This window comes from Antechinus flavipes, chromosome 3 (assembly GCF_016432865.1).
Source record: "Antechinus flavipes isolate AdamAnt ecotype Samford, QLD, Australia chromosome 3, AdamAnt_v2, whole genome shotgun sequence".
NCBI classification, from domain to species: domain Eukaryota; kingdom Metazoa; phylum Chordata; class Mammalia; order Dasyuromorphia; family Dasyuridae; genus Antechinus; species Antechinus flavipes.
The window spans coordinates 231,298,687-231,320,917 of record NC_067400.1 but is presented as its reverse complement, the minus strand read 5'-3'; the positions used below and the strand labels follow the sequence as shown (position 1 = coordinate 231,320,917).

The following is a 22,231-nucleotide window of genomic DNA, read 5'->3' as shown; positions in this document are numbered from 1 at the left end:
TTAGTGTGGACCACAACATAGTATGCTTGCATTTTTGTTTTCCTTCCCAGGTTATATTTATCTTATTTCTAAATTTTCATGTATAGCAAGACAACTGCATAAATATGTATACATATGTTGTATTTAACATATACTTTAACATACTTAGCTTGTATGGGACTACCTGCCATCTTGGGAAGGGAGTGGAGGGAAGGAAAGAAAAAGTTGGAACAAGTTTTTGCAAGGGTCAATGTTGAAAAATTACCCATGCATATGTTTTCCCAATAATAAAAAAAAAAAAACAAACAGAAATTTCACACACAGAAACGCAAAGAAGTATGAAAGAGAATATATATCTTATTTGTTCCACCCACTTGAGTGTTATTCCTTCTTTGGGACAATTTTCATGAGAGTATGGTTTAAACTTTCTGCACTGCAATCCCAACATTCCAAGATATTATTTTACAGTGCTAGAAAAATAACAAAATTCATTTAAAAGAACAAAAAGGCAAGAATTTCAGGAAATTAATGAAAAAAATGCAAATGAACATGGACTAGTTGTACCAAACTAAAATTATATTATAAAGCACTGGTCATCAAAACCATTTGGAACTGGCTAAGAAACAATGGTCAAACAGCAGAATGGTTAGGTTAGAATCGCAAGACAAAATAGCCAATGGCTATAGTAATCTAGTGCTTGACAAAAGCAAAGACCCTAGCTTTTGGGGTAAGAAGTCTGTCTCAGATCAGTGGACATCGGGTTGCCAAACATAAAGTATGAGCTAACTCCCTGGAGGGCCTCAGGATCAGACAGAGTCAGGATAAATTAAAGTCCTTGGTCTTTAGGGGGAGAAGTGAAGGAGGTAGGCAAGCTGACATGTGGCTTGCCAAAGATGTATCCTGGATTCTGGATTCTGGAGTCTCCAGCCTGTCTCCTAGTCTTGCTGCCAAGTGACTCTGACTTCTCTTTCCTAGCCCTCCAATCCTTGCCTATGGTTATCTCAACACCAAACATTCAGCAAGCACCAATGTTGAGGAGATCCATCACTTCACCATCTCGTCTAAATATGTATACAGAGCCATTATCTCATATTGAATAGGTAATTAGCCTTTAGTGCTCAGTTATGGGATTCTAGCTTTTTGGAATTTCAGCCCTCAACACATAACATTCAGATACCACAATTTATTCAGCCATTCTCCAATTGATGGGCACCCATTCAATTTCCAGTTTCTGGCCACTACAAAAAGGGCTACAATAAACATTTTTGCACATGTGGATATCTTTTCCCTTTCTAAGGCCTCTTTGGGATATAAGCCCAGTAGTAACACTGCTGGATCAACACAATTTGATAACTTTTTGAGCATAGTTCCAAAGTGCTTTCCAGAATGGTTGGATTTGTTCACAATCCCACGAACAATGTATCAGTGTCCCAGTTTTCCAATATCCCCTCCAATCATTCATTATTATCTTTTCCTACCATCTTAGCCAGTCTGACAGGTATGTAGTGGTATCTCAGAGTTGTCCTAATTTGTATTTCTCTGATCAATAATGATTTGGAGCACCTTTTCTTATGACTAGAAATAGCTTTAAGTCCTCCTTCTAAAAACTGTCTGTTCATATGCTTTGATCATTTATCAAGTGGAGAATGGCTTGATTTCTTGTAAATTTGAGTCAATTTTCTAGATATTTTGGAAGTGAGGCCTTTATCAGAATCTTTGTTTGTAAAAATGTTTTTGCAGTTTATTGCTTCCCTTCTAATCTTGTTTGCATTAGTTTTGTTTGTACAAAAACTTTTTTAAACTTAATATAATGGAAATTAACTATTTCATGATCTAGAATGATCTCTAGTTCTTCTTTGGTCACAAATTACTTCCTCCTCCACAGGTTTGAGAGGTAAATTACCCTATGTTGTTGTTGTTGTTGTTGTTGTTCTTCTTCTTCTTCTTCTTCTTCTTCTTCTTTTTAATATTTCTTATTTCTCTCACATCTTTATTTTTTATTTTTTAATAACTTTTTATTGATAGAATGCATGCCAGGGTAATTTTGTTCTTCTAATTTATTTATAATCTTTTCCTTTATGCCTAGATCATGAACCCATTTCGATCTTATCTTGGTATATGGTGTCAAGTGTAAGTCAATGCCTAGGTTCTGACACACTAGTATCCAATTTTCCTAGCAGTTTTTGCCAAATAGTGAGTTCTTATCCCAAAAACTGGGATCTTTGTGTTTGTCAAATACTAGATTGCTATAGTTGTGGATTATTGAACTGATTAACTAGTCTATTTCTCAGCCAGTACCAAATGATTTGATGACCACTGCTTTATATCTCATACAGCTAGGCCACCTTCATTTGTTTGTTTGTTTGTTTGTTTTCATTAGTTCCCTTGAAATTTTTTGTTCTTCCAGATGAATTTTGTTGTTATTTTTTCTTGGTCAGTAAAATATTTTTTTAGGAGTTTGATTGGTATAGCAGTGTTGTCATCTTTAATATATTAGCTTGACCTATCCCTAGAGCACTTAATATTTTTCCAGTTGTTTAGATTTGACTTTATTTGTGTGGAAAGTGTTTTGTACTTTTGCTCATATAATTCCTGAGTTTTCCTTGGCAGATAAATTCCCAAGTATTTTATATTATTGGCAGTTATTTTAAATGGAATTGCTCTTTGTATCTCTTGCTGTCGAATTTTGTTAGTGATGTATAAAAACAATGATTATTTATATGGATTTAATTTGTATCCTGCAACTTTGCTAAAAGTTGTAGAATATTTCTAATAGCTTTTTAGTAGATTCTCTGGGGTTCTCTAACTATAACATCTTATCATCTGCAAAGAGTAATAATTTGGTTTCTTCATTACTTATAGTAATTCCTTTAATCCCCTTTTCATCTCTTATTGCCAAAGCTAGCATTTCTAATGCTATATTGAATAGTAATGTTTATAGTGGGCAATCTTATTTCACTCCTGATCTTTTTGGGAATGGGTTCAGTTTATCCCCATTACATATGATGCTTACTGATGGTGTTAAATAGAGGCCACTGACTAATTTTAGGAAAAGTCCATTTATTCCTATACTCTCTAGTGTTTTTAATAGGAATGGGTATTGGATTTTATCAAATGCTTTTTCTGCATCTATTGCAATCATATGGTTTTTGTTAATTTGATTATTGATATAATCAATTATACTAATAGTTTTCCTAATATTGAACCAGCCCTGTATTCTGTTATAAATCCTACTTGGTCATGTTGTTTTATCCTGGAGAGAATTTTCTGTTATCTTTGCTAATATTTTATTTAAGATTTTTGCATCAATATTCACTAGAGATATTGGTGTATAATTTTCTTTCTCTGTTTTTGTCCTAACTGGTTTATTTATCAGTACCATAGATGTGTCATAAAAGGAATTTGTTAGGAATCCTTCATTCCCTATTTTTTCAAATAGTTTATATAATACTGGATTTAATTGTTCTTTAGATGTTTGGTAGAATTCATGTAAATCCATCTGTTCTGGGGATTTTTTCTTTGGAAATTGATTAATAGCTTGTTCTATTTCTTTTTCTGAAATAGGACTTGAAGCAACTTACTTCCTCCTCTGTTAATCTGGGCAGCCTATATTTTTGTAGGCATTCATCCATTTCACATAGTTTATCAAATTTATTGGCATACAGTTGGGCAAATTAACTCCTAATTGTTGCTTTAATTTCCTTTTAATGAGTGGAAAGTTCTCCTTTTTCATGGTTAAGACTAACAATTTAATTTTTCTCTTTCCTTTTTCTAATCAGATTTACCAAAGGTTTATCTATTTTGTTGTTTTTTTTTTCATAAAACCAACTCTTAGTTTTATTTATTAATTTAATATTTTTTTAACTTTCAATTTTATTAACCTCTCCTTTTATTTTTAGAATTTCAAGTTTAATATTTGATTGGGTTTCTTTTTTAATTTGCTCTTTTTCTAGATTTTTTTAATTGCAAGCCCAATTCATTGATCTTCTCTTTCTCTGTTTTATGCAAGTAAGCCTCTAGAGAGATAAAATTTCCCCTTATTACCACTTTAGCCGCATCCCACAAATTTTGGTATGTTGTCTCAGTACTGTCACTCTCTTGAATGAAATTATTAATTGTGTCTATGGTTTGCTGTTTCACCCATTCATTCTTTAGGGTGAGATTATTTAGTTTCCAATTACTTTTTAGTCTATTTTCCCCTGGCTTTTTATTGACTGTAGTTTTTATTGCATTGTGATCTGAAAATAAATGAATTTATTATTTCTGCCTTTCTACAGTTGATTTTAAGGTCTTTATGTCCTTTATATGGTCAATTTTTGTATAGGTTTCATGAACTGCCCAGAAGAAAGTGTACTCCTTTTTTTCTCCATTCAGTTTTCTCCAAAGAGCTATCACACCTATCTTTTCTAGTATTCTACTTACCTCTTTGACTTCTTTCTTATTTATCTTGTGGTTTGATTTATTTAGGTCTGAGGGTGCAAGTTTGAAATCTCCTACTATTATAGTTTTTTCCGTCTCTTCTTGCAGCTCTCTTAACTTCTCCTTTAGGAATTTAGATGCCATACCACTTGTTGCATATATGTTTAGTATTGACATTGCTTCATTATCTATGCTACCCTTTAGAAAGATATAATTTCCTTCCTTATCTCTTTTAATTAGATCAAGTTTTGTTTTAGCTTGATCTGAGATCAGGATGGCTATCCCTGCTTTTCACTTAAGCATAGTAGGTTCTGCTCTACCCTTTTACCTTTACTCTCTATGTATCAATCTTCTTTAAATATGTTTCCTGTAAACAACGTATTGTAGGATTCTGACTTTTGATCCAGTCTGCTATCTGCCTCTGCTTTATGGGAGAGTTCACCTCATCCCCATTTATGGTTAAAACTATCAATTACATATTTCCTGCCATCTTATTATCCCCAGATGATGCTTTTCTCTTTCCTTTTCTTCTTTAGCCCCTCCCCAGTATTTAACTTATGGGTATCACTTTCCTCACACAGCCCTACCTCTTTAAAATTCCTCCCCTTTTGAGCCCCTTTCCCTTTTTTATACCTTTCTCCTACTATTTCAGTATTCCCTTCTATTTATCCTATCCCTTCCCTTTTAGCTTTTGCCCTCCCACTTTTCACTAAGGTGAGAGAAGCATTTCTGTAAACCAAATACATATAATATTTTCTCTTTCAACCAAGTCTGATGAGAGTAAAGTTCAATTTTAATGTTCATCTCTCTCCCTTCTTTCCCTCAGATACAATATGTTTCCTTTGCCTCTTTGTGGGATATATGTTCTCTCTTTTTATCCTCTTCTTTCCCTTTTTCTGGTATAATTCCCTTTCCACCTCTAGTTTCTTTTTTATATTATAACAGTAAAATTAAATTACCCATACTCTTTCTATGTATACCCATAACATTAAAAAAAAAAAACATTTCTCAAGAGTTTTTCCTACCTTTTTATGCTTCTACTGAGTTCTATATTTGCTGGATAATTTTTTTGTTTAACTCTGTTTTTTTTTTTTTTTTTTTTCATCAAAAATAAAGGGAATTCACCTGTTTCATTGAATGCTAATCTTCTTCCCTGGAAGAAAATACTTAGTTTAGCAGTGTGGTTTATTCTTGGCTGCATTCCAAGTCCCTTTGCATTTCAGAATATCACATTTTACACCCTTTGGTCCTTTAATGTGGAAGCTGATAGATCCTGAATAATCCTTATTGTGGCTCCTCAGTATTTGAATTGTTTATTTTTTCTAGCTGCTTGTAATATTTTTCCTTGCTCCAATAGTTCTGATATTTAGCCACAATATTCCTTGGAATTTTAAATTTGGGGTCTCTTTCAGGAGGTGTTTGATGAATTCTTTCAATGGTTATTTTACCTTCTGATTCTATGTCATCTGAGCAGTTCTTTTTGATGAGTTCCTGAAAAATAGTGTCTACGCTCTTTTTCATCATGGTTTTCAGGGAGTCCAATTATCTCTCCTAGAGCTATTTTCCAGGTCTGTTGTTTTCCCAAGTAGGTATTTAACTTTTTTTCTATTTTTTTCATTTTTTTTTGTTTGTTTTGTTTTTGCTTGACTAATTCTTGATGTCTCATAGAATCATCAAGTTCTATGTGTTCCATTCCAATTTTTAATGAATTATTTTATTCATTTACTTTTTTTAAATTTCTTTTTTGTATTTGTCCAATTGAATTTTTAAACGTTATTTTGTTCTATGGAATTTTTTTCCATTTCACAAATTCTGTTTTTTAATGAGTTATTTTCTTTTTCCAATTCACAAATTCTGTTTTCCTGGGAGTTCTTTACCTTTCTTCACAGATTCTATTTTTCAGGGAGTTGTTTTCTTTTTCCAATTTATCTTTTAATGAATTATATGCCCTTTCCAAACCTTCTTGCAAAGTTTTCCTTTCCTTTCCTCATTTTTCTTCTAGCTCTCTTTTAGATTTTCTTTTAGTTTTTTCTAGGAGAGCCTTGTGTGGTGGGGATCAGATTATATCACCCTTTGGGCTTCATCTGGATACAATCTGCTTTTAGACTCCTCAGGGTTTGAAATCTACTCATCTCTTTCTCTGTAGATGATGTCTATAGTTAAAGCTGACTTTGCTTTTTTACTCATTTATTTTTTTTTTTAAATTGGGAACTGCTTTTGGGGCATGGAAATGCTAAGCTTCCTCTATAGACACCCAGAAGCAGCAACAGCTGCACTGGGATCTTGCTGCCCAGTCATGGGACTTTGGGTACACTCTCTACCTTTTGCATTTGTCTTGGATGTTTTATAACTACTGTGCTGAACTACTAGCTTACCACCAGGGCAGAATAGCCAACATTGTGGTAGAGTTCTCTCTGTAGATTCTCTGCCCCATAGAGACTGCACCCTGCTCCTGGTCTGCTCAGCATGCACTGGTTCCATGCTCTGCCTCCTTGTCTTCCCCTATCCTCCTCCAGTGCCCATGGCTGATCAAAACAGACCTTTTTTTAGTGATCTTTGAAATTATCTTCTGCTGGTAATTTGCTGCACTCCCAATATTCCTGGATTCTACCAGTCAAGCACTATTTCAGAAGCTAAATTTTGCAATTAGTGTGAGAGTAGTAGGAGAGCTCAGAAAGATGTGTGTCCTCTCTGCCATCTTGGCTCCTCCTCCATCCCCCAAGTTATTGTTAAAATTCCATTGTTAACACAGCCATGTCTTCCCAACTTTATCAGCATTTTTTTTTTTGGTGTTCTGCTGGTTTGGAATGTTGAAAGTCTGAATTTTTCTGAAATGTACACAATATATGACCAAAATACCGTCACAGCAGCACTAAGATGGCTTCTCCTTATTCAGAACATATTATCAGGATGTGAATTTTATCTAATTTTTGATGAAATTTATAAGTTACGTTCTTTTGATCTTTGAAATAATTTATACTTGTTTATTTAGGTTCTCCTTAGCAATCTTATTTTTTGCTAATATCCCTTTATACTGACTACATATAAACTTATAATACCAACTAGAAAGCAGGGGAGGGAGCATTTAAGGGGGCTAAAATAAGATTCAATTTGAACAGCTTCTATCCAAAGCTATAGGTCTGATTTTGCATCACCATGCTATCAGGAGTTGGGTAGCATTCTTCATCATCATTCCTCTGACATCATGATTTAACATTTCTTTGATCAGGGTTATTAATAAAATCATTTTTTTTACCATGCTGTTATAGAATGAATTATTTTCCTTTTTTTTTTCCTAACTCAGTGCAGACAGGTCTTCTCAAGTTTCTCTCAAATTCTTGTCTGTGTAATATTTCATAGCACAATATCATTCCATTTCATTTGTATATCAGAATTTCTTAATCATTTACTGATTGATAATCACTCCTGTAGTTTAAAGTTCTTTTTTATTTCAAAAAGAAGTGAAATAAAAATTTTCCTGTCTATTGAAACTTTTTCTTTCTTTTTTCTCTTTGGAGACCTTTGTACACTTTCCTGACATTTCTCCAGGTAGGAGCCACACTACTGTTTTAATAGTCTCATTGAATGTAGCTATGACCCTCAGAAAGCAGACTCAACCTACTTCTGTGCTTTGATTCAAAGTCTTTTAAATATGGAAGATCCTGGTAACATTTAAAATCTACTGGTATTACTTTTGAGAAAGCAGCTCAACTTCTTATACTGATAAGGAATCAGGATAGGATTTCTGAAGTATACACAAATACATATTTGTAGTAAAATGCTGAATAAAAGATATAATCATGCACTTTTGAAATGAGAATAAACTGTGCAGGAAATGATATAATAAATGAAAACTATATGATAATTACATTTTCTGGTCTGAATTAGACTCACTGTTGATGCATGAAATTCAATGTACTCTACCTGATTCAATATGTATTTTTATTACAGGTGATTATGTAGTCATGACTATTTATTTTGATTTGAGCAGAAGAATGGGCTACTTCACTATTCAGACATATATTCCTTGTATACTAACAGTCGTTTTATCCTGGGTGTCTTTTTGGATTAAAAAAGATGCCACACCAGCAAGAACAGCCTTAGGTAAGATTCTAACCAATTTTTATGAAATTTTGTCTTTTTTGAATGGGGGGAAAGTATGAAAATATTCTTGCTATTAAAGGGAAATAATAAAAAATAAATTATCTCAATTTTGTAGATTTTTCCATTATTAATATTTTTAATATCTAAGTCAATAGGGTTTACTGATTACATAATTTTTTGTATGCTTGGAATATACAGAACTTCTATTAAGACAGAATATGAATGGATGAAACACCCAAAATGTACTTAGAATAAATGCCTTTGGTTTCACTTCTTGATCTGAAATTGATGTATTTGTGTGGACTAAGTATGTCACTTAATTTAGTTCATTTCAAATTCTCCATTTGTTCATTTGCATACATAAGACTAGTTCCCAACTTTTATTATTAAAGAGTTTGTTTAATTTATTAGTTTTGTTTTGAATTACTAGTTTAATTTTAATAAAGAAAAATTTTTATTTAAAGTACTAATGACAGGAAATACATTATTTTTAAGTATAACCAGAATGTCATAATCACTTTGGGCTATATAAATGAAATTTAACACCCACCATAAAACTTTGTTTATTCAATTGTATGATTATATAACTTTATACTCTATAAATTAAATTGAATATGTTTGCTTAATGATGGTGAAATGTCTTTATTCTATCAAAATACATGATAGAGAGAAAGAATTATTTCCCTTAAGTTTTAGCAAATTAACTTCCCTATTTTTCTATAAGGAACACAATTTGATTCATTGATGTATATTATAAGTGTAATGTGTAAATGTATTCATTTTATAGAATAATCCTATGTTAATTTAATTGAAAATGTTAACATTTTTTTCTCCATATTAAGTTAATGGTAGCCAAATACTTATCTAGAGGTTTTTTTTTTCCCCCTCTCAAACTTGAGACAGTCTTGTTGATAAGCATGATAATCACATGATAAATAATCATATGATCCAATAAGAAAAACACACATACACATACACACATATATGTTATATCTACATATAATATATAAACATACACATGTATTTTTTCGTTTATCAATTTGTTTACAAGTAATATAGTCATTTCTGATCATTTTCATGTGAGGTTTAAATATTTGAATCATTTAACTATGACTTTGAAAAATTATGTGATTTTATGATATTTACAAATATTCTTCAGGAGCAAAGCTCCTGAGCAAAGCTGTTAAGTTCCTATAAAACATAAAATGAATTTTCCAGAGATGAAACTTAATGCAAATCATTCACAGCATACCATATTGCATTGGATATTATTTAATATTATTTGTTTATACTATATGATGATCAGTTCTGATGGATGTGGCCCTCTTCCAACAATGAGATGAACCAAATCAGTTCCAATTGAGCAATAATGAACTGAACCAGCTACACCCATTGAAAGAACTGTGGGAGATGATTATGAACCATTGCATAGAATTCCCAATCCCTCTATTTTTGTCCACCTGCATTTTTTATTTCCTTCACAGGCTAATAGTACACTATTTCAAACTTCGATTCTTTTTGTACAGCAAAATAACTGTTAAGACATGTATGCTTATATTGTATTTAATTTATAATTTAACATACTTAACATATATTGGTCAACCTGCCATCAGGGGGAGGAGATGAGGGGAAGGAGGGGAAAAATTGGAACAAAAGATTTGGCAATTGTCAATGCTGTTAAATTACCCATGCATATAACTTGTAAATAAAAAGATATAATAAAAAAAAAAAAAACAAAAAGACTATCTGTTTCCAAATGGGGAGCTAAGTAACAGTGTTGGGTCTGGAATCAGGAACACTCATCTTGATGAGTTTAAATCTGTTCTCAGGCACTTACTGTATAACTCTTGACAAGTAACTTAGCCTTGTTTGCCTCAGTCCTTCATTTGTAAAGATGAGCTGGAGAAGAAAATGGCAAAGTACTCCAGTATTTCTGCCAAGAAAATCCAATATTGTCACATGGAGTAGGTCACAACTGATAAATGATTTAGCAATGTAACAAATGATCCCAAATACATAATGCAATCTAAGATTGAAGAGAATAGTTTTTTGTTTTGTTTTATTTTTAAGTAAATGACAATGGAACCGAATATTGCAAACAGTGGTTTTGGAAACTTAAAAAAAAATGTGGCTCATGAACAGTTAAATGTAATGTGGATTCATTCATCTTATGCATTTTATATAAACTTCCCAAAACCTTTTCTTTCTTTTTAAAGAGAGGTGATTACATTTGTGTGGCCAACTTCCCATGTGAAAATACCTTGCTCTCAAACTAACAACTTCTCTGCAGCTCATACTCTTAGAGGCTTTTATACTTATATAATAGACAGTTAATAAATATGGATTCACTTTTGTTGAATTGAAGAATAAATTGCCTGGGGAACTAAGAATTTAAATAACTTGGTTGTGGTAGAGGGCTAGTATGTGTTGTGAGTTAGGTCCCTGTGGTATAATCAAAAGAACATTGGTTTTGTAATCAGTTAATCTAGATTTTCAAATTGCACCCTTGATGCTCAAGTCTAGTTTAGACTTGAGTAAATTATGAGATTTCCTCAGGCCTCAATTTCCTCATTTGCAAAATGAGGAACATTGAATATACTCCACGCTCCTTTCTAGCTTTAGCTTTATAATTTTATAATTGTATTCTTGACTTTAAGCACTATCTCCATGAATGTATGAATGAAAAAAATTTATATGTATTTAATATGTGATATCATTGGTAAATTCAATAAAGGTAAGCTAAGGTCCATAGCCCAAACAAAGTCAGCTTATTAACAGTGACATAAATAACTTATAGCCACCTCAGTACAGCAATAGACCCCAATGAGAAAGGGAGGCTCTTTAATAATAAGCAGGAAAGGAAGGGGTCTGGATAGTTGTGGAACATTACAATTGGCTATAATGAGACAACTGGATTAGTATTCAGTTTTGACTAATATGCACTTGTCTGACAATTTAGAAATGTTAATTTCTTTTGAAACATATCTGCCTGTTTTAAGTTTGGCTAGGAAACCAGTATCACAAGGTTTGTTTTCCCCTTGAGAATGTGTAAGCCTTCCCTAACTATGTAAGGACTTAAGCTGGCTAGAATTTACAGAAGACAAGAGGATTTCTTATTGGTTAATTTTATGAGTGATAATTTTTCCTTCTAACCACACATTTAAAATAGTTTGAAGGGAAAACTGCATTCTTGAGTTAACTCATGAATAGAGAAGTGCAAACTAAAATCAGTTACAATAAAGAATCAACTATTAAATGATACAGTTTAAATCTAATTTCCTTCACAACAAAAAACTATGTTAAGCATTAGAGATATAAAAAAGTGGGGGGAAAAACATAGCCCCTGCTCTTAGAACTCACATTTTAATCGGAAGAAACAAAATATATTATATATAAAATATATAAAATAACTGCATGATGAACAGAAAGACCCAGAAATCTTAAGGTCGCTGTGGATTGATAGATGACAAAGCTGAGGAGTTTTTCAGGTATACATGGGCCTTTAATTTCATAACAGGACTTGTAGTTAAGTAACTCCTATCTTAGCCAAATGGTATGAATAATTAATGATGTCACTGCCTGATCTAGCTCGTGTGATAAGGGGGAAAGGCAAAAAGAAGTACGATGAGAGGAAGAGTTATCCCCACTGATGGTTCTTCTAAACCTTTTGTAAGCTGCCATTTTGCATTGGTAAGAAACATGCATACCTACATACATAGAGAGTAAAGAGAGGGAATATGTGCAACTTCTGGACAACCTTACTCATAGGGTTGGAAGTAAATATTCTTTCAGCTTTAAAGTGGAATACTAATGGGAAGTATTATTCCATTTCTAACATTACATTCTCAGAACAATATGGTCTCCAAACTACAGAACTTTATTTGTATTGGAATTCCAGACTTATCTTTTCATTGGTATAATAGCATACCTTCCTAAATGAACTAAGTAGTTTCATTAGCTTCCAGGCTAATTATGGCCAATAAGTTATGAACAAAAGTTTCAAAAGTATAGAATTCAATAAATCTTGGACTTAATGATTCATCAAAGTAACTTTATCCAAGTAACATAGCAAGATACTCAAGTTTAATAATTTTTCAATTCCAGCAAACTCATTTTGATCTCAAAATATATTAAACAATGGCAAGCAATTAGAGTTTTGTTGAAATAGTGAAAATTTTACTATAAGGTAGATATTTTGCTCTGTAGTATAGCTGATTTGAGGAAACAAAGTTATATTCTCCAAGTCCAACCAAAAAACACTATTGGGTTCTTAAAAAAACAAACAAACAAACAAAAGTGAAAAGCAGGAAAGTAACAAATTCTATCTCAGTTATAGCTCATTGATAAGATTGGCTCGTGGATATTATCTTAGAGGCCATCAAATCCTACTCCCTCCTTTTTACAAATGGAAAAGGGTTAAGTGAATTATCCCTAGCAATTGTGCTAATACATGTCTGAGGCAGAATTTGAATTAATATCTTCATGATCTTAAATCCAGTACCTTGTCAAATATCTGTTATATCAAAGCTGTAAAATTTATAAAATTTAATTTCTGAATCTGAACCAGATTAAAAAGTAATTGGAAAATGTTTAGCAAAATAAATAAAAACACAATAAATTAGAGATAATGTTGTGTTTTTCCGAGCCAATAAATGGTTTTCTATTTCTATTTGATTTTGACAGCACTATCTGCCTTGCTACATTTAAAATCTAGGCACAAACTCTAGGTTACCTCTCTAGAATTGTTCTATTTGTCTTGAACATTGGTAGATTCACAAAAAATCATAGTTGAATACTGTTAATTACATGTCAACAAAACTATTATATAGATAATACTCAACATAGTTCATATATATTTAGTATTTTATGTCTAACAAGTATTTGTCTCACAATCTATGTATAAGCCAGAATATGAGCAAGGTTGTTTGAAATAGAATGGACAAAGTGTGAGAATGTAGTTGGTTTTTAGCCACAAGAGGGGGTTTTAAGTAGTATCAAGAATGATTTATAGTTTACAGATAAAGAAATTATAGTCCATATTGTCTGAGTCACTTGAATGCAAACTTCTAACTTCTGTCTTCAAATTCATTCCCAGAACACTGCCTTATTATTTTTCATACATAAAAGATAAGTTTCATTTAAGCCATTTACCCTTTGCCTCCTACAGGCAACTAGGTAATTCAGAAATAAAAATGTTAAAATATAGAACCATATTAAAAGAAATGAGTATCACAAGGCAATTCCAATTCACTTGTGATGGAAAATGCAATCTGCATCCAGAGAGCTAGGATACTGAATGTGGATCAAAGAATAGTATTTTCACCCTTTGTTTTTATTGTTATTGATTTTTTCTTTTCTCATATTTTCCCTTTTGATTGGATTTTTCTTGCAAAAATGACAAATATGGAAATATTTTAGAAGAATTGCACATTTTTAAATATACATTGGAATGCTAACTGCCTTGGGGAGGGGAGGCCAGGGAAGAGCAGGAGAAAAATTGGAACACAATTTTTTTTTTTTGTGAAGGTAATTGTTGAAGGTAATTTGCATGTATTTGGAAAAATAAGATGGAATTAAGAACGGGGCGGGGGAGAAATGAGAATCAGTCCAGTTTAATGGGGCAACAGCTGATTTAGAATCAGAAGAACTTGGGTTCAAATCCTAATTCTGTAAATTATCACTTGTTTGATATAAAACAAGTTATACCAGTGGTCCAATCAACTTTCTAGATGGCAAATTTCAAATGAAATGCTATTCAGTAAAAGGAGTTTTCAGATTTGAATTTTTTACAGAGATAAAATCATAGTCCTACTGATCAAGACTTTAAACCTTCCTCCAATCAAACACAATTTATTTGCAATATACCAGTTTTCCATTTCATCCCATTTCCTGTAATCATGTTTTTTTGTTTGTTTGTTTGTTTGTTTTGCTGAGGCAATTGGGATTAAGTGACTTGCTCAGGGTCACACAGCTAGGAAGTATTAAGTTTCTAAGGTCATATTTGAACTCAGGTGCTCCTGACTTCAGGGCTGGTGCTCTATCGATACATTCCATCACCGATCTTCTGATTACAATTTTAAAAAGAACTATTAACCAAAGGAAAGTAGTTTTAGAGCAGGGCTTCTTAAACTTTTTCCACTCACAACCTCCTTTTACCCAAGAAATTTATACACATATATGTTATATATATATATATATATATATATATGTAATATATGTATATATGTAATATATATGTGTGTAATATATATACATAGTATATGTATTATATGCATATACTATATGTAGTTTATAGGTTTATAAATTAGGTATACAAATCATTTACTAATAATAAATCATAATTTCATGACCCCCAATTTAGTTATTCAACCCCATATGAGGTTGCTATCCACAGTTTAAAAAGTGGTTTAGAGCCCACTGGAAAACATTTTTTCTTTCTTGATCATGGAATTACTTTTCCCCCTCTCAATAGTATTTCATGTTTCCAAATACAAATAAAAATAGTTTTCAACATTCATTTCTGTAATATTTTGTGTTCCAAAATTCCCCTCCACCTTCCCTGCCTTCTCCCTCCCCAAGACAGCAAGCAATAATAAAGGTTAAATATGTTCCATCCTTTTAAACTTACTTCCATATACATCATGTTGTGCAAAAACTATCAAACAAAATGGGGAAAAGGCCATGAGAAAGAAAAACAAACAAACAAGGTAGAATATACTATGTTTCAATCTACATTCAATCTCTATAGCTCTCACTCTCTCTCTGGATGCAGATGGTATTTTCCATCCCAAGTCTATTGGAATTGTCTTGAATCAATTGAATTATTGAAAAAGCTAAGTCTACCACAATTAATCATCACATGTTCTTCTTATTTTTTGTATACCGTATTCTTCTGGTTCTGTTCACTTCACTCAGCATTATTATATTATTACATCATCATGTAAATCTTTCCAGGCATTTCTGAAATGAACTTGTTCATCATTTTTTATAGAATAATAATATTCCATTATATTCGTATACCATAATTTATTCGGCTATTGCCCAACTGATGGGCTTTTGCTGAATTTCCAGTTCCTTGTTACTATGAAAAGTAGCTGCTATAAACATTTTTGTACATGTGAGTTATATGATTACTTCTTAACTAGACATGGGCCACTTGAATAAGAAAGGCAGTGGCAGCCTTATATAGTGGAAAGCCCAGAGACTTTAGTATCAGGGGCTGTAGATGCAAATCTCAGCTCTGCATCTAGTTACCTTCTCTAGGACTTAGTTCTTCAGATAAAGAAGCTGAAGCCTTTTCTAAAATGTTCAAGAGATATAATATATGAGTAACTTAAATTTTTGAATAATACCAGAATTTTAATAAAATGATGGTTATTTGGCCATCTCTTTTTTATATCAAAGACTCTCAAGGAGGCAGGATCACAGTTTTTATGCCTTTCAAAGAGTAGGTGTTCCCTATTTTGGCAATCAACTCTGCTTTTCTAACAATGAAAAGTGGACTTTACCAGGAACAGGGGGCTGTCTTCTGTAACAGACTAAGAATAGCATCATTTCACCCTTGGACAGAGAAATTATCTCTAGAAGCAGACTACCCAAGCAATTTATATGAAGAATCTGTTCACCCAAGCCTGATTGAATGGAATTCATCCTAGAGGACAGATTTCTTGTAAAGTTAGTTGGAGTCAGAGAAGAAGATTAGCTCACGCTTAATAGACTGAGGTCTTAAAATGAAACTAAAGAAAAGGGGATTTCCCCAAATCATTAGTTATTAATAATCATTTCTCTCAAGGTGATAATACTACACAAAATCTGAGGTTTCTTCTAGCTTTCAAACTATGGTATCAAAAGCACTTAACTGCAGGAGTTATAATGCAAAACATGGGGTCAGGAAAACTGAATTCTAGTGTGGCTTCAAATATTTACTAGCTATGTGACCCTATGCCACTTAACCTCTGTTTCATCAGTTTCCTCAACTATAAAATGGTGATAATAATAGCACACTCAGAGGGTAGTTTAAAGATCAAATGAGATAATTTTTGGAAAGCATTTATTTAGCAAAATACCTGACACCTGACCAGTAGGCACTATATAAATGTGTTATTCCCTTTCTCCTTTTTCTTCCATTCTTCTTTCTCCCAAGACTCTAACATCATAATAACAAAATTAAATCCCAATATATTTCATTTTAATAAGAGAAAATGCCTTTCGGAACTAGACTTGAGTCAGAAAAGCTCCTTTTAGGAAGTTTTGCAAATACGTTATTTCACCTTATAAAATCCACAAATGCTTAGTTATCTACTTAACTAGTTAAGTGCAAAGTAGAAAGCATTTGTCCTGATTCTGGTTGACTCCAGAAACCTGATTAAAATTTACATCTGATGTTTATTTCTTGGTTGACGTTGAACAAATCATTAATTTCTGTGAGTTTCAGTTTTCTTTTTTCTAAAGCAAAAAGCTTGTGACTAGAAAGCCTCTGAAGGCCCTCAGAGTTCTGCACCTGAGATTCTATACTCCTCTAAAGAGCTACCTAACATACTCTTGCATGTGTAGTTTAAATGTTAAATATACAGAATTGTAAGGGACCTTCTATTGCCTCTCCCATCCATTTAATTCTTCCCTTAATGATGAAGAGATTAAAATCTCATGAGAATTCCTTCCCTACAGTTACATATCTATTTATTGGCTATTAGAATAAGAATCCAAGATTTCTTTTCCAGTCTGGAGCTCAGTCTTTTAATATTTCTTTCTAGACTCTTCCACCATTATCTTGTTAAAGTGATTACTTTAATAAGTAAAAAATAATAGACAAACCTATTGTCAAAAAATTAGGTTTAAAATGAAAATGTTATAAGAATGACTTCATCACCTCAGAATGAATTTTTTGAGTGTACACTTCCACTGACCCTTACAAAATTATATACAAAGTGAGTGGCTTACAGAAATATTTTTATGCCCTTCTCTACTAGCTTTCTAGATAGATTTATTAGAGTTTAGGGAAACAAGTTAATCCAGCTTTTTTTGCTTTAAAGTACTAGTGTGATAGGCCATGAATAATCATTCTACTACTCCACACAAGCATCACAAATAAGCCTATTGGCAAACAGCATGAAAGACAGCTTCAAATTGATTTTAAAAGATATATTTAGTTGAGGGAGAAAGGGAGGAGTGGAGAAATTACATAGTATGTCCTCCTAAGAAGAGACACTAGGACATTGACTCAGGTGAGATTAAACATTTAATCTTGCTGGGAAAGATACTACTAAGGGAAAATAAAATTGGGTAAGCCTTAGGAAGTAGCCGCAAAGCAAAAGAAATGTGCTAATAGCTGCTAAGCTCATTTGTGTTGAAGGAGTTAAAAATGTTGGCATACTTTCTACATTTTAGTGACCTAGTTGCTCTTTATTATACCTTTGCTTTCCATTAACTCATTAGACTTTAGAGTATTTTAAAGAACATTGGACTTGAAAAGAATTTTTATAGGCAGTTCCTTGGAGGAACTGTCTAAAAGGTCTCATATCTGCCTAGTGTGAGGAAAGTAAACAATTATAAAAAAAAACTTAAAGTCATCCATACATACATATTATATAATTATTTTTCTACACTTGCATATATGCAAGTATGCAATTTTTATGATCACAATAAATATTTTAAATGCTTATTTAAAAATTAGTTCAACAGCATGACACTGATCTAAATAAATTTCTTTTACACAGATTCACTTGGTACATTTCAAACCAATTTGTCTATTAATAAGCAAAAACAATAGAGCAAGTTTAATTCTCTGTTCAAAATATGTTCAGAATATTCTGTGGTAAGGGATTTTATCTTTTTAAATGTTCTGAAGTAGTTTGTAAAGGAGTCAGTCTAAGAGTAATTGCTGAGAGAATGGATGAATGAACATTTATTAAATAATTACTCTGTGTCAAGCAGTGTTAAAAGTTGGGAATACAAGAAGGAAAGCAAGATAGCCACTGCTTTTAAAGAGTTCATGTTCTAATAGAGGGAAATAATACATATAGAAAAGTTCTTCTTTAAGATAGAATAAAAGTTTTAGTGATCCTTGGTTCCCAGAAATCAAGGAACCAGAGATAAAAATGAATAAATGTTCATCTTCTTTCCTTCCTTAGGTTGAATAATAAAGAGAAGGGATCAGGAATGCCTTCTTTTTAGAACTATTTTTCATTTTAAAAAGTGGCATAATAGAAAACATTGCAAGGGATGATCAGAGAAAACTCCATCACTCTTTATTTCTTTTCCTTGTGTAAGAAGTCTCAAAATGGAAATATTTAAATTAAAATAAAATCCCTTGGTGAAATCCTTTTAGAAATATATTATATAAGTGAATATCTAAAAGGAAATAAGATTATTCCTTAAATCATTTTATCCATAACACAAATGATGAGTTGGTAGCAAGAGGTTTCCATGTAAAGTGAACTAGATTAAGACAAGTATCCTAGCATCTTAAGTTGAGTCTAAAAATAAATAAATAAAAGAGAAAATGTCTAATTGTATCTTTAGATGACATCATTATGAGCTAACTTTGGAACCATAGGATGTTTTGGTGTTTATTTGAAGTTTGTTACAGTTTAAATAAACACATTTCTGCTACATACTTCAACATTTATGTGTTTAAATCTGTGATCTTCTGAGCAAATAGTTGCCATCTCAAACAGAGAAAATATAGATTCATAATTTCAGAGAGTTAGACTTTGAAAAATCCCTAGACATCTGCTAATTCATCCTTTTTTCTTTTATAGATGGAGAAACTGAGGCCAGGAGATAAGAGTAACTTACAGGGAGGAAATCATGCAAGAAATAAATTACATATAAATAATATTATTAATAATAAATTGTAGAGGTTTTGAATCCCACCTTTTAAATTTAAAATCCAGTACCTTTAACAATCTCATTGTCACTCTCATATCATTTGTTGATCATTATATCTGAAGTACCCTAAGGTCACCTGACAGCATTGTATTTAAATTGAAATAGGAGTTTAGGTTCTTGAAAACTGTCTCTACTAAACTAAACTCTTGAGGCAATAACATTTTCCCTTTTGTATGAAATTTCCTGAATTTTTCCTTTATCATTAGGTCAGAAAGAATTCTTGAAGCTAATTTATTCATATCCAAATATATTACTGAAATTTCTCATTTATGATAATATCTTAATTTCTTATACTGAGAAATTTCTTATAGTGTTGCAATTTATACTAGTAGAGAGATTATCCATTGCTGATCAAAGTATAGATTATTTGAAGTACCAAAAAAGTTTTTATTAAACCTTATTGTTTTTCATATTACTTTTAGATAATCATTTCATTTCTCTATCTCAGTAATCCTAGGAAATAGGCAGTGTAGGTGTTAGGTAAAGTGGCATTAAAATTAACAGAGAACATCTGGTACATTCTTGATGTGATTGTAACCAATAGGCTCCCTGGCCCAAGAAATAATGACTTTGGGAATAGATTCCAAATTGTCTGTCTTAAGAATACTGTATCTTTATCTTTATTTATCCTGGTTTATATTTTTGTCTCAAAGTTGTCTTGTCTTAGGAATGCTATAATTTTACATCCCAGGATGCTGATCCCAAAAGAAAAGCAGTTGTGTTGACTTTGTTTATGGCTAGTAGTATTTTATCTTAGTTTACATTTTAATGGTCAGAAATATAGTAATGTGAAGAAGTCATACTCCTAACTTTAGCTAACCTCTAAACCATAAAATTAGCACCCTGAAACTAATGATTAACAGTATCGAAATGCCTAATCTAATCATTCCAATTCTATCTGAGATCAGTGCTTTATAAATACTCTCTGTCCTCCCACTTCTTCACTATCTCCCTTTGGAAACTAAGGCCACCAATCAATAGCATAATAATAAAATCTTTTCCTCTTGATTTACACATTCTTTTGTGATACCTTATAATAGCAGTCCAGAACTCCAATATTTTAGGTTCCATTACCATCTTCTGTGACCTTAGACATATCAACTAAATTTTTCTGGGGGGGTCTCAAGTTCCTTGACTGTAAAATGAGGAGAGCATGCTTAGATAACCTCCAAGCTTCTTTATTGCTCAAAATACTGTGATCATTATGTTATAAATTATAAAACACAGGCACATAGAATTCACCTAACCAAGGACACATAGCAAGTTATGGAGCTGAAACGGTAACTTTCCAGTTCTTTTGTCTTTTATATTCTGGAATTTGGTTCATTATACTATACTGCTTATATAAGCAGCCTAGTCCCCCCACTGTCTAAAGGATGGGTGTGTTACCTTTTTTCTCTCCCCCAGAGTTCCCCAGTACCCTTAAGGCAACTAGGGGATGTCAAGTGTTTCAGGCATTCACTCAGACCCTAACCGGTTGTGCTCCTACAATTTAGGGATCTCATATACTTCATTTTTTCTTAGTCACTTAACAGTCAGATTAGCTTTATGAAAGAATATTTACTTCAAAGAGTCAGTAATAATAACCATCATCTCCAACAAGATTCCTCACAGTATCTTAGTTTCTAAAGAGAAGAGAAGGATTATTAGGTTCACAGTTTAGTCCAGTTCTTGTATAACCTAGGCCCATTAAGCTCCAAGACCAAAGTTCCTTGAGCAACTTGGCTTCTCAAAGTTCCCCAGATGGTAAAAATATCCCATCTCCAAGATTAGCTCCCAGATTCAGGCTCTCCACAACCTGTTTCTATAACTGAATAGGACAAACAAAATAATCAATACCCAAACCTTATTCTTAGATTCATTAGTTCTAAAAGGAGTTGGGGAAGTGGAAAAGAGTCCTTTACCTCACTCTACATAGTTTATGATGCCCATTATTGGAATGAAGAGGACTTTTATTTTCCTTGCTAGACTAGAAAGAGAAAGCTAGACTATCCCAATTTAGTAGTTTTTAAGGCATATTCTGCTCAACCTATGAAGTCTAAGGAAGCTGTTGTTACTCACATGATAGAGTAATAAAAAATGTCTTCTCTCAGAAGCAGGTCCCTTGGCTTGTCCCACATAAATGCTGTCATATTAGGTGATTTGAGCATGGCACAAAATCCCATTATATTTACATTTTGTACTCATATTTATTGATCCATACATCTTATTTTTCAGTTTATGTTTGTACGTTTTGTTTTCCTTCCCATATGTACTGTGCTATAATGATATTTTTTTTAAGTTAAATCAGAAGTATGAAGTTCTGGATTTGAATCCAGAATCCAGACTTTGCCCTTTTATTCCCTGTGTTACCAGTGTAGCTAAGTGGCATTGGCCTAGCATTAGGAGGACCTAAGTTCAAATCTATTCTCAGATACTCTAGCTATGTGGGCCTGAGCATGAATCTCATCTCCAAGATTTACTCCCAGGTTCAGGATCTCCACAACCTGTTCCCATACTTGAATAGGATAAACAAAACATATGAATATCCAGACCTTATTCTTGGAGCCATGAGACGTAAAAGAGGGTTGGTGGAAGTGGAAAGGAATCCTCTACCTCACGCTACATAGTTTGCCTCAATTCCTCATCTGTAAAATGAATTAAATAAGAAAGTGGCAAATTACTCTAGTACTTTAGCCAAGAAAACCTCAAAAGAAGTCATAAGGACTGACTGAAAAAGTCTTCAAACTATTTTATTTCAAGGAACTTGCTTTTTATGTAGTCTTCTAATCTATAAAGTAATACAGTTGGACCAAGAAACCTCCAGAGCTCCATTTAATTAGAATTAATACTATACTGT

General features: G+C 32.5%; 1 protein-coding gene across 1 annotated transcript in view; it reads left to right on the top strand.

The window, feature by feature from the left end:
- Window positions 1-22,231, top strand: part of GABRG3 (gamma-aminobutyric acid type A receptor subunit gamma3) — a 916,890-nt gene that overhangs the window by 874,252 nt on the left and 20,407 nt on the right. Inside the window, exon 7 of the mRNA XM_051984649.1 lies at window positions 8,350-8,502. Coding sequence (XP_051840609.1) covers window positions 8,350-8,502 — 153 coding nt within the window. The remainder of the gene's footprint in view (window positions 1-8,349; window positions 8,503-22,231) is intronic.